The sequence below is a fragment of the Arachis duranensis genome, chromosome 1 (assembly GCF_000817695.3).
Source record: "Arachis duranensis cultivar V14167 chromosome 1, aradu.V14167.gnm2.J7QH, whole genome shotgun sequence".
NCBI classification, from domain to species: Eukaryota; Viridiplantae; Streptophyta; class Magnoliopsida; order Fabales; family Fabaceae; genus Arachis; species Arachis duranensis.
In genome coordinates this window covers 21,658,788-21,672,741 of record NC_029772.3, presented here as the reverse complement: position 1 = coordinate 21,672,741, position 13,954 = coordinate 21,658,788, and the positions used below count along the sequence as shown (strand labels likewise).

General features: G+C 32.0%; 1 protein-coding gene across 1 annotated transcript; it reads left to right on the top strand.

Moving 5' to 3' along the window:
* Positions 1–3,411: 3,411 nt before the first annotated feature.
* On the top strand, positions 3,412–9,117 carry LOC107482035 (protein CROWDED NUCLEI 4). Its single transcript, XM_016102413.3, has 8 exons — positions 3,412–3,856; positions 4,714–4,923; positions 5,027–5,280; positions 5,708–5,978; positions 6,075–6,158; positions 6,237–8,032; positions 8,163–8,483; positions 8,575–9,117. Exons 1-7 carry the CDS (start codon positions 3,650–3,652, stop codon positions 8,437–8,439), a joined length of 3,099 nt encoding a protein of 1,032 aa, XP_015957899.1. The 5' UTR covers positions 3,412–3,649; the 3' UTR covers positions 8,440–8,483; positions 8,575–9,117.
* The last annotated feature ends 4,837 nt before the right edge of the window (positions 9,118–13,954 follow it).

The window sequence follows — 13,954 nt, the reverse complement described above, 5'->3', positions numbered from 1 at the left end:
GCGCGGGGTGGGTACCCGCGGGTTCAGGTGGTATTGCCATCCCTAGCGTCACTCAACCGTTTCCAAAGCGCGCTCTCACTCACCATTATGGAAGATACTTCTTCTTCACGTTCCTTCTTCTCCTCCTCCTTTTCCTTCTTCTTCTTCTCCTTTTTTTTTGCGTTTCTCCTTCTTTTTCTTCGCGTGTTTCATCTTCATCGTTATTTTTTATTACTGTTGTTGTTGCTGCATTTTTTTTCTCCTCTTCTTTCTATTGATTTTGCAACATTGGATGAAGAGGAGAAAGAGGAAGAGTTTTAAATTATGCAGAATTTATCAGAATAAAAATACATCCAAAAATTCTTAAAATACACCCAAATATCTTCGTGTTACACCCAAATTTGCTGCAAATATAGAAAAATATTTTCTCTAATGCTGCGGTTTTTTTTTCTTATTTCTTTCTTTCTTTTAGTTAAATGAATGTAAGTTCATCCTCTTCCAAGTAATTCTGCAGCATTATGTATTTTTTCTTCTTCTTTGTTTGATTTTTTTATTTTTATTCAGTAAAACAAGAAGAAACTTGAGAAGGTAAAATAAAAAGAAAAAGATGAATAAGAAAAAAAGAAGAAGAAGATGGTGATGATGATAAAAAAAAGAAGAAATAGTAGAAGATGAGAAGGAAAAAGATGAAGAGTTTTCAATCATGCAAAACTTATCAGAATAAAAATTCATCCAAAAATTCTTAAAATACACCCAAATATCTTCATGTTACACCCAAATATCTTCGTGCTACACCCAAATTTGTTGCAGAAAAATATTTTCTCTAATGCTATATTTTTTCTTCAAAACAATAATCAATTTCGTTCTGGTTCAATTGACAATCTGAACGTAAATTTTTTATTATTTTTAACAACGAGATAACTGATGATGAAGGAGAAAGAGAAAAAGAAAAGATGAGAAGAAATTTCAATAAACAAAAAGAAGGAGGAAGAGGAGGAGGAGGAGGAGGAAGATGTGGTGTTGATGACGACGATAACGAGAAAGAAAAATTACGAAAAAGAAGAAGAAGAGGCACAGAGAAAGAAGAAGAAAAAGAGGCACGAATAAAAACGTGAAAGCGTGTGAATATAAATGATTTGTATAATTTATATGGAAAAATGCTTGTACGTGAAGAATAATTCTTTACTATTTAGATGCTATAAAAAAATTAAAAAAATGAAAGAGAACAAAAGAAAAAAAAAGATCAAAGAGAACAAAATGATAAGAGGCCCCTAAAAATAATAAATAATTGATAGAAAGGTGTAATTGTCAAATAAAGTAATTTTTGTAAGTACCCAAAAAAAAGTTATTTTGCTAAAAAAACCCGTCAAGCAAAGTAAACTAAGGCACAATAGAGCAGTTGTATTTCATTGGAATTTTTGAACAAGAAAAGAAACAACTAAAAAAATAAAAAAATAAAGACATTGCCCAAAGTAAATTAAAACATAATAGAGCATTTATATTTTATAAATCAAAATATCTTAAAAGAGATTCATATTCTAACTTTCTTAATTTATAAGTTTTCAAAAGCTATTAGAATTTTTTAACCCCAATTGCGATTTGAGGGTGGCAGCAGAGAAAAGGAGGAAGAAAAAACCAATAACAATGGATGTTCCTGCAAACCCTGAGAAACAATGATAATACTATTTATATGAGATTAGGGATTGGATTTGGAAAAAGGAGAAACTGAATAAAAAATTTTTTAAAAAAGATGCAAGGTATTTTACTTAATTTTTGATAACTTCGATAGGGTATTGAATCAAATTTCTATTAATATCTTAATTTGGGGATACGACTCTTTTGAAAAAAGAGTGGACTCGACTCAAAATTTACTTGGTGTAAGTGTCAAAAGTAAATTGTATAATAAAATGTAAGGAATAAAGTTAAATCAAAATAAGAAAACGATGCAGAAAACAGAATTAAAAATACTAAAAATATAAAAAAAATGAAAATAAATAAATCGAAATATGAAATTCAAATAAATAAGTAAAAACAAAGTAAAGACAAAGAGAAAATAAATAAGTGAATTTATGCAAAAGAAATAAACATAATTAAATTGAAATTAACAGAAATTAAATAGCTGAATAAAAATAAAGAAAAACAATAAATGTTGGAAAAGAAAAGAAAACAATAAATTGAACAAAGAAAGGAAATTGACTCCAAACACTCATTTGCATTGATTTTCGTTGTGTTAGTGTGATTGGAAATTTGCAGAATTTTGTTTGATTCTGAAGTGATTTTAGTTGAAATTTTTTAATTCTTCTAAATTTTTCTTATTTATAGACTACATAAGTAGACTGCAGAATGCTTTTTAGATACCAGATGAACCATCTATTAAGGTTCGTTATCGTGCCAGACTTCATCGACACAATCTCCCTCCCACAGAAGTATATGTTGTAAAGCTTCTTCTCCTTCCTCTTCTTCGAACTTGAAGCATTGCTACAACTTTCATCACTTGCAGCAGAATTAAATCTACACAAAAACATTACGAGGGTTACAACGTTATTCTTTTTTACCGTGGGTGCACTTGAGACTATATAAAATTCAATAAATTTCAATTTTTGGGTTAGGATTCAAATTGGGAAAGATAATTTGCTAGGGTTTCGATTTGATAATTAGAACGTTATCAAACGGTCATATACCAACATAGCATTTCACGTAAATAGGGATTTAGAAGATTGGGGTGCCACGTAGATTCGGATAATAAGAAAACAAGTGTATAATTAAAATAGAATACTTTTATCTCACAGAATGTATTTTTCGTAAATACAAAATCAATTTTAATCTATTATGAGTACATATGTCAACGTTCTCATTTTTAATAAATACAAAAAATTATTTATTTTTTAAAAAAAATTGTCACTCATTTCTATTGCAAATTGTGTGCCAATTTACAAAAAAAAATTAGCCCAATTTTGTTAAAGGGAACTCTGAAATATGTAGTATTTGTGTGAAAAATTTTACTCATAAATTCACATGTCCTTTACGGGATTTATGAGCAATTTTATTCTAAAATCAATAAATCATATTTCGGATGAATCTCTTTTACATTTTGAGTATTTTTGAAATGAAATAATTTTATTTATTTATTTATTTAAATAAAAAACCGAGATAGACTTGTATATTATATAAAATAAAAATTACTGTACTATTAGGAATAAAGTCAAAATCAAAATAAAAATATTCCATCGACCAAAGTAGGAAAACAATAAATGGAGAGACGTTTATGTTTATCCCTTGAAGCAAGAGAAAGGAAAATCACAAGGAATTGATTTTGTTTTTGCCTTTTAGTACAAAATTTAATTTAATTCCAAGTTTCCAACGTCTAACCGAGTATCTCTACAATCCTATCTATCCTCTATTCCTATCTTAGCTTCGTACAGTAAAAAACGCGCCTACAACACTTGAATGAAGGTCAAGTAAAACGACGTCGTTTGACAAGGCGTCGGCAACACTTCCAGAGTGGAAAAGAATAGAGACCAGCCCAAATACAGAGTGTACTGAGTAAAGTGCGTTTCTTCCAACTTTCAATTCTTCAACACTGTCCCACCCACTAAAGCCCAAAAGCAGATTAAAAACTCAGATTAGCGTTTTAAAGAAGCAGATAAGAGATTCCAACGGAGTGTAGGAGATGGAGGTTTCCACGCCTCGGTCAATGGCTACTCCCATTAGTTCTACGAAGCACTTATCCATAACGCCGGGTTCTAGGGTTTTGAGAAGCCCTCTCAGTGATGAAGAGATTTGGAAACGCCTCAAGGAATCTGGATTTGACGAGGAATCGATTAAGCAGAAAGACAAAGCTGCCCTTGTTGCTTACATCGCCAAGCTCGAAGCTGAGGTTCGTAAAATTCTTCATTATAATTTTTTTTCTATTATTTTGATTTTAGGTAGTAAGAAATCGTGGGTTTATTAGGGATTTTGGACAAACGAGTTTGCATTTCTCGGTTACACTGAGCAGAGTCATAATTGTATGAATATATTGGGTTAAATTGTTTCCGGTTTAAGATAATAGGGATGAAAACGGCCTTGTTTTCATGGTTTTTATATTTGGGTGTATGTTCATTAATGATATTTTGAGAAGGCTTAGATCACTGTATTTTCCTTTAAGACGTACTTTGATTCCAGAAGATAAATGCCACTTGATATGGCATCTTGTCAATTCTTTTCATGTTGCCTGTGTTGCTTGTCAAATATAACCTTAATGGGTTGATGCTTTGCCATGTTCTATATTGGTAAATAGCTAAATAACTAGAAATGTTGATGTTATGGTTGTTTAAAAAAATTTAGTTTTTTGGATTATTAGTGGGATTTTGGAACCTGAGGATTAATAGCCATATGTCTTTTTATAGAATGCTTTGAAGTTTGGATTGCACGTTCTAAAGTTTGGATTTTGATATAGGGACCATGTAACTAAAGCGGTTCAAATTTGAATTTTTAGCTTCTCAGCCTAAGAGTTCTAGGAAGTTAGATCACAGAGCTCTGAGTTGAATAGTTTTGTTACTGCTTACACCAAATCAACTTCTGCCCCTCACTTAATTATCTATTGAATTGATTTTCAAGTGAAAACTCTGAATGATGTTTGATGTATTTCATTTCAGTGAGAAATGTATGGTTTGAGGCCTTATACAATTGCCTAGAAAACTCATTATTCATTTCTTACTTTTACTTTTTATCTAACCTGCAACTTTGATGTAGATATATGATCACCAGCATCACATGGGCCTTCTCATAATGGAGAGAAGGGAATTGGCTTCCAAGTATGAGCAAGTTAAGACCTTGGCTGAGTCTTCTGAGTTAATGCATAAACATGATTCAGCCATGACTAAATCTGCTTTAACTGAAGCACGACAACGCGAAGAAAGTTTGAAGAAGACAGTAGGTGTCAAAGAAGCATGCATAGCAAGTGTAAGCTTGTTCAATACTTTCTCTCTCCCAACATAAGAAAAAGTTTGTTCTGCCCAAATGTTATTCTAACGTCTAGAGGGTTATGTTTTATTGATTTTGGTAGCTTGAGAAGGCGTTACATGAGATGCGTACTGAATGTGCTGAAACCAAGGTTGCAGCTGAGAGTAAAATTGCAGAAGCACACCAGTTGATAGATGAAGCTCAGAAAAAATTTACGGAGGCTGAGGCGATGATGCGTTCGGCTGAGTCTTTGCAAGCAGAGGCTAACCGATTTACTGGTGTTGCAGAAAGGAAGCTTCGTGATGTGGAAGCACGGGAAGATAACCTAAGGCGGCAAATCATTACTTTCAAGTCAGAGTATGTTATTTTCTATATAATTTACATTTTTTCTTTTATCCCAGAGTCATTTTAATTATGATATTGATTTGCTAATTCCCTTGTTATTGGGAGCATGTACGAATAGATGATGCAACATACCTACCTGTGTTGTCTAGAAAGGCTTGTTTAGGAGGATACCTAACCTTTCTTTTTAATACACAAATCCTGTAGTTATTCAGGAGACTGTGAAAAGCCTAGAAGCAAGATTGATTAATGAAATTTGTTATTCCTTTGGGTTGAAATCTTCTTTTACATAAAAGATTTACTCAATTTTTGGAATTAGAATGCTGACAATAATCAGATCATGAATGGTGCAACTCACAGTCAATGTTAAATTTCGTATGTTGTTAAAATTTGATTGTTTAAAAAGTATGATGATCTGTGTGTGTGTGTGTGTGTGTTTCAGTTGTGATGAAAAGGACAAGGAGATCATACTTGAGAGGCAATCCCTTTCTGAAAGGCAGAAGGTTTTACAGCAAGAACAGGAAAGGCTACTTCAATCACAAACGTTGCTCAATGAGAGAGAGGATCACATTTTTAGTAGGTCTCAGGAACTAGATCGTCTTCAAAGAGAATTAGAGGATACAAAAAAGGAGTTTGAGAAGGAACGTGAAGCCCTTCATGATGAGAAAACCAATCTAAAACTGATGGATGCCACTCTAAGACAAAGAGAAGAGGTTTGTCTCTGAAAATTCTTGGTCTAGATGAAATTAATATGAACTATATACTATCTTTCTGTTATTCATGTTTGGATTTGCATTCTGTAAATATAGGTACTTGCTAAACGGGAAACCGAGCTGAACAAGAAAGAGCAAGAGTTGGTTGAATTTCAAGGAAAACTTGCTAGTAGAGAATGTGTATGTTCTCTCACATTTATTTTACTTTAAAATTCTAAGTTTTTTCTGTACATTAATTTAGCTTGATTGAAAATGTAGGATGAAATTCAGAAAGCTATAGCTGGTCAGGAAGCTGCATTGAAAACAAGAAAACATGAGTTGGAAACTGAGCTACAAATGCACCGGAAATTGGTTCAAAATGAAATCGAGACGAAGAGAAGAGCTTGGGAATTGAAGGAGGTTGATCTTAAACAAAGGGAGGACCAAATCTTGGAAAGGGAGCATGATTTGGATGTTCGGTCAAGGTCACTGAGGGATAAGGAGAAGGAACTGGAAGATCTGTCAAGTACTCTTGAAGAAAAAGATAAAAGCTTGAGAGCTGCTGAGAAGGAATTTGAATTAAATAAAACCCTTTTGCAAAAGGAGAAACATGAAATTGAACAAACAAAACAAGATCTGCAGAAGTCTTTGGCATCTTTGGAGGATAAAGGAAGACAAGTTGATAATGCAAAGGAGTTATTTGAGGCCATGAAAAGTGAAACAGGTGACCTGTCAATTTTTGAAATGAAACTGAAGGAAGAGATTGACCTTGTAAGATCCCAGAAATTGGAGCTTTTGGCCGAAGCAGATAAGCTTAAAGCTGAGAATGCAAAGTTTGAAGCTGAGTGGGAGCTTCTTGATGAAAAGAAAGACGAGTTGCAGAAGGAAGCCGAATTTGTTGCAGAGGAGAGGAAGGCTGTTTCCACTTTCATTAAGAATGAGCGTGACAAGCTAAGAGAAGAAAAAGAAAATATGCGGAATCAGTACTCCCAGGACTTGGCATCACTTGCAAGTGAGCGGGAAAGATTCTTGAACAAGATGGCACTTGAACATTCTGAGTGGTTTACCAAGATGCAGCAGGAGCGAGCAGATTTTTTGCGGGACATTGAGATGCAAAAGAGGGAGCTGAATAACCTAATTGAGAAGAGGCGCGAAGAAGTGGAAAGTTATTTGAAAGAAAGAGAAATGGCTTTTGAGGAAGAAAAGAATAGGGAACTCCAATATATTAATGTTCTTAAGGAAAAAGCTGTAAAAGAGTTGGAACAGGTTTCCTTTGAGATGGAAAGGCTTCAGAATGAGCGTGCAGAGATAAATCTGGATCGAGAACAGAGAAACAGGGAATGGGCCGAGTTAACTAACTGCATTAAGGAACTAGAGGCTCAAAGGGATAAGCTCCAGAAGCAGAGAGAATTGTTGCATGCTGATAGGATTGAAATCAGTGCTCATATGGAAGAATTGAAGAAGCTAGAGGATTTGAAAGTTGTCTCCGAAGACATTGCTGTTGTTAAATTGCTTAATTCCGACATGGAATCTAACCGGCAGAAAATATCTGCAAGGAAAAACTTGAAGCAGATGATTCTTCAGCAGAATGTTGATAAGACCAGAAATGAATTAGTTGCTTCACTTGTGAAGAAATCACCTGCTTCTCCTGGCCCTATTCTCTCGTTGCTTAAAGCCTGCACACAAAGGTTTTCCAGAACTCCAGACAAGTCCATTATGGCAAATGAGGGTACGCACCTCATATCTGGTACCAGTAATGGTAATGTTAGCAGTGGACAGCGGCATGTTGAAAATGACAACCCACCTGGTAAATCTAGCCATAGCCAACAAACAGGATTTTCTTTTGGAGAACCAAAAGTAATAGTCGAAGTTCCTTCTCGGGTTGAAGATGCCAGCAGAGCAAGCGCCATTGAATCTGAAACTAAAGATGTGAATGGAAAAGCTGCTTTATTTTCTGGACGACGGAAAAGGGGAAGTTCCAACATGAACAATAAAGCTGGTGATTCGTTTGTAGATCTGGGACAGAATAAGAGACCAAGAGCAGAAGAGAAGACAACCAAAAGTCCTTCTGACTGGTACAAAATCATTACCTTGAATCATTTATATTTATTTATTTATTTTCTATATACATTTTTGCTTGATAATCTTCTGTCGAAGTTAAGTTTATATAGTTACATGAAGTGTGTTTATTGTTTTCACTTTCAGTGTCTCGACCCAGTCTGTGGGTACATCATCAAATCAAACCCAAGGGACCACTGAAGAAACTCGTGTGGTAATGGTAGATAAGGTCATTCATGTGTCACAAGTGGCTTCTGAGAAAGTTGATGTTCTGTCCAACCCTAATGAGGAGCCTGGAGATAATTTGCAGAATCCCAGAGCAGATCAATTCAATCATGACGAAATAATTGATCAATTGAATTCCAAAACTATACAAGAAGATATTTTACTTCATGATTCCAGTGCATTGGGAAATATGGAATAAAAAGGGATATAATTTTCTGAGCAGTGTTAACTAGTTACTTGACAGTAAGTTTTCCCAACATGGGCTTTTGCTTTTTCTGCAGGATATTTCTTTTTTGCCCTCTTTCTTATTATCACCTGTTACAAATTTTTTCAGGGTGTGTTTGATTGTGAAGAGGGATGGCATAGTGTGGATAATACATTAGTAAATATATTAGGAGTTTGTGAGGTATATTGATGGGATTTATTCTTCTCATTCAATACAGGAAACTGAAGATGTTTGAAGGGTGCTGTTGTGTGTAGAAACTATCATAGTTCGTAAATGGGGATGTTTTATGAACTCAGTCCATGAGAGAGAGAAGAAAAAGTAGAATAGTTAGAACTTAGAAACGGCTGAAGGGTGAAGGGACATCCTTTAGCTTTTCCCAAATATAAGCTTTTATCATTTTGGGGGTGGTTTGGTTTGTCGTTTTTGGACCATGCAGGTCTAGTGTTGGATTTTATCGATTAGCTGAGTTAAAAAGATCTTAAATTTTTTGGTATTCTTTGTCTTTTTGGACCCCCTGAAATTAGTCCATCCGCCTCAAAATAATTCTCCTATATTATGTATAAAATTTAAAAGTATTGACATTTAATTTGCGTCAATTTTGTTGTTATTGTCTTAAAATTCTAATTCTAACTTTGAAGTAAATTTGAGTAATCGATACTAAATTCATACTAAACTCTTTAATCTTTATTCAATAAGAAATTTTAATTTGCTTATCATGGTCTGATGAATCTCATTTCCTGATGTGTAGCATACTAGCTAGCATTCATGACAAATTCAACGTAGGGAAATGATGAAAAAGGTATATTTAGATTATTCGTAATGTTGGATCAGATAAAACAACCCATAGCTTTATTTTGTTTTAGCGAAGTCACATTATTGGTAATTTAGATTTTAAAGTAATCCAACTTAACTGATACATTCATGGTAATATAAGTGTTTACAAAATTTTAAATGTTTCATCCTTGTTAAATGACAAAATAGTACATAACTACATATATGAGTAAAAGTGAATTCTCATGTAAAATAAAAATTTATTTCTTTTATTTATTGAAATAGGTAATTTATAGGCTATTTATATTTTTAGGTGTTATTACTTATTTCGTTTAAAGTATAAACGAATTAATTATGTACGTATCTTGAGTACACTAAAAATGAGATAAGACACGTATATCGATAAATGTGTTGCGAGTGCAGTAAATAAGATATGTGTATAATCAATTTATTTATAATGTAAATAAAATAAGTAATAAAACTTAAAAACGTAAATTATTTTTAAATTATTTATTTCTGTAAATAAAAAAATTAAATTATCTATTTAAAAAAAATCCAAGAATTTATAGAACTCTACCCAAGATTGTCATCATTTTTAGCCATATTGTCACATGATTGTTACCTTCTGTTTCCTTGAATTGGCTTCGGAGTTTCAACGGGAATTAAAAGAAAAATATTTTGGAAACTGAAATCCTTAATATTTTTCATCAATAATACTCAAATTCACAATAGAAAGATTCAACAACATCATTATGCATAATAAGGATAAATAAGTTCTTAATGTTAGAATCAAAATTGGTACTGAAAAAAAAAATTTTGTTATTATTTTATTAGCTTAGATGTAATATCGACTCATCTCAATAAATTATTAATAAAATCTAACAAAAGAAATTCTTCTCTAAATAAAGTTAATCAACTAATTGCAGTAAATAAATAACAATCATAATAAGTAAAGTAAGATATCAGTTAATATTTTCTTTTAAGTTAGAGAAAAAATATGAATGATTCCTAACTTGCTGATCAAATTCTTAAACAAGGTAGGCTGCACAGCTTTTGTTAAAATATTAGAAAGCTGATGTCCTAACTTCACGCACCAACTTCACGATACTGTCTTGTACACATTCTCAAGTAAAGGGGCAATCCATTTCAATATGTTTGGTACGCTCATGGCAGGTGGAATTCTCAGCAATATATATTATAGTTTTAGAAGATGAAAAGCGGATCAACTTGTATCTCAAAATTCCGAAGTAACCTCATAATCCACACAACTTCAGCAATGACATTGGCAAGTGAGTTTCACCCGCGAACCTCAAAACGGTGTCTTGTTTCTTCGACTTTTGTGAGATTAGACAATCGCCAAAGAAAACACAATAGCCAGTAGTGGATCGTCTGATTTTGGCACAGCTCCCCCAATCAGCATCCCCATATGCCTTGACCGATAAAGAGAAAAAAATTGAAAAAAGCAAGTCCTGTCCAAGTGCAGACTTCAATTATCTCAAAACATGATAGATAGCATCCAAATGATTAGTGCGAGGAGAAGACATGTATTGGCTTAGTTTATTCACAACAAAGCAAATATCGGGTCTTGAAATAGTGAAGTAAAATAACTTGCCAATCAATCTCCTATATTATCCTGCATTCTCGAACAAATCCCCATTAGTGGGAGTAAATTTTATGTTTGGATCCAAGAATACAGAAGTAGGTTTACACTAATTCATCTTTAACATGACACTTAACCATTATATTATTACTCTAATATGACACATAAATAAGCTCTATTTTGTTTTAACATTGAATTTTATAGGAATATCACGTTGTCTAATGACATCTAAATTTAGAGACTAATTTATTTTATTTTATTTTTCAAAAATTATATAGCTCTTCAAAAAAGGAATGAATAGGGAATAAATTGGATACTCAAAAAAATTATCCTATTTGTAAAAGTTTCTATTGAGTCAAAAGTTAAATATTGACCCTTATGATAACAAATATAATTAACAAATCCTATTATAACAATTTTTTTATAAATATTGTTGGTATTAATTGAAAGACAATCAAATAGTCACATAAAACAATTCATGATTCATGCAAAATAGTTCATGATTGATTATTATCTTCAATAATCATATTACTCTATGTAGAAAAAGCTGCCGCACTTTGTTATGAAGCTAAATAAGGATGTTATACTCAATCAAACCTAATAGCTATGTCCTTGATGAGTGCAACGGTTGCTACAATAAAAGAAGAAATGATTTCTATATTGAAGAAAAGATTAAGCTGCATATATATATGAGGAAATCAACCAAGAAAGAAGCAACCAATTCGGATTGAAAAAACTCAGCCTTTACTGCAATAGTATTTTTTTTTAGTTATTGAGTGTGTTCCAAATTCTCTGTTGTCTAGATTAAGCTTTAATTGAAAGATACAAAAGGTAAAGAGAGTGAGATCACACAAAAACTATTTTCATTTTTGTTTGAGTATTTTGATTTGAACTTGTGTTAGTTAGAGTGCATTTTGTTCTCCTTTCTTTGAATTGGGTGAACTCTTTGAGGTGTTATTAAGGTAGGAGTAACTTAGATAAGTGCAAGAGTGGTAAGACTTTTTGAATTGATATTTATAATCAAATTGCCATATTTTGTGGCCTACTTTACAAGTTCTACATAGTTAGTTTTATAAGCTACAAAATGTGGTTTCTTAATTCTATTTCTCTTCTCAGATCACTTGGAAACTTTAGTTTCAAAATGTCACAAGTTTAACTTTAATGTAGTGATAATATAAAATATTTTATATAATAGTCTAAATACATTTGTCTATTTGGATGACTATTCACGTAATTAATATAAAAAATAGTTATTTTTTACTGATATATAATTTGATGCACGTGTAAAATTGACTTACGCCAATAGTGCATCAAAATTAAATTTATATCACAATCGAAAAAAAGCTTCAAATTAAAATATCTTATTTATTAAATGTGGTATTAATTCTTTTAACTATATTACATATATACAAAAAAAACAACTATTAAATGTGGCATTAATTCCTTTAATTATGTTATATATATATATATAGTAATTACCCAGATCAAGTTTCTAAAGATTTTAGAATCAAACATTTTAGTCCCCAAGAAAAATTAATACATAGATCAATTCCCAAGGTTTTACTCCAGCAGACAAATCAGTCCCCAGTTCATTTTCTGGCAGAGTAATTATCCAGATTAGTCCCCAAAGATTTTAAAAACGGATATTTTAGTCCCCAAGAAAAATTAATGTACAAATCAATTCCTAACATTTTTCTTTATTAGACATAATAGTCCTCCGTCCAAAAATAAAATAAAATAAAATAATAATTATTATTATTATTAATTGCACAATAATATTGTACTATATTTTTTGGACATAAATAATGATAAATTTATTCATTAAATTCTTATATATGTATTTCTGATATAAAAAGTATATATATACACACACATACATAGTCACTCAACAACAACAACAACAACAACAACAACAACGATAATAATAACAACAATAATAATAATGAAATAGCTATGAGAGAGCGAGAAAACGTGAGGGGAAAACACTAGCGGTGATCGAAGTAGGAATGATCCTAGAATTTGGAATAGAGAAGCATATCAACGGTTGGAACATGACTATTTCTTTGTGTTTGTGGATAATCTTCCGGAGGATATCTCAAGAAGTGAATTGTATCACTTGTTTTGCTGGACGGAAAGGATTAACGACATCTATCTATGCAAAAAATAGAAGAGTGGAATGATTTATCTGTTTGCTTTTGTCTGGTACACGACCAAAGGGGGTGCGCTGAAGGCATTGCAGAGATGAACCAGTGGAGACTACGAGGGAAGGTAATTATTGTCGGAAAAGCTAAGTTTAGAAGGCAAGGAGAGACGAGGGATCGACCGGTGAATGTCGAACTAAGGTGCAAACAAGGAGGAGGGCCAGGAGAATCTTATCATGGGAAAGAGGTGGCTACGACTGAGCCAGGAGTCGTGAGAAAGCCGGTGCAGGAACAAACGGCAATCAATCAGGGTCGGGCTGATTCGAAGAGACTTGAGGTGCCCATAGTCAAAGCAAATATGGAATGGCTGGGGAGAAGTTTGGTGGTAGGTACATATAACATAATTATTGTTATGATTATATTTTATTATTGTAAAATATGATTAGCCTTCAAAATATCTAATATATAAATTACAATACTAAAATAGTAATTTAAATAATAATATATAATTTAAATTTTTATTATTTTAGGTTTTATATTTTAAAAAATTAAATAATTTTTCTGTTAACGCTACCATCAAAATTTCTCTTTTTATATATATTACTAAATAATTATTTAAAAATTCACTTCCTAACACAATTAGAAGTCGACTCTTATTTACATTTATAGTTAAAAAAGTTCTTTCAATTAATACAGTTGCTATGCAAAAATTAAAACTAATTTGAAAAGAAGATAAATAATATTCTTTTGAGTTGATTTTTAAAAAAGAACATTAATTTCGTTTAAATTTGAGAATTGATCATTCTAAGTTCTAACAAATTTCTAATATAAAATTTTTAAATTGACGATTAAATACCAAAAGTTGAGTAAAAATTTATTGTGCAGTCAAATTTAATAATCTAATAGGGGCAAATAAATATTATTATCATATACTACTCAAAAAAATTTCAAATTGTAGTGAGGCGCTTGCCTCTAT

Bases quoted from the DNA above. Each gene is read 5' to 3' on its own strand.
- LOC107482035 (XM_016102413.3), top strand. From the start codon at position 3,650: ATGGAGGTTTCCACGCCTCGGTCAATGGCTACTCCCATTAGTTCTACG. The intron at 3,857-4,713 runs GTTCGTAAAATT...ACTTTGATGTAG, and splicing joins TCGCCAAGCTCGAAGCTGAG to ATATATGATCACCAGCATCA. The intron at 6,159-6,236 runs GTATGTTCTCTC...TTGAAAATGTAG, and splicing joins AACTTGCTAGTAGAGAATGT to GATGAAATTCAGAAAGCTAT.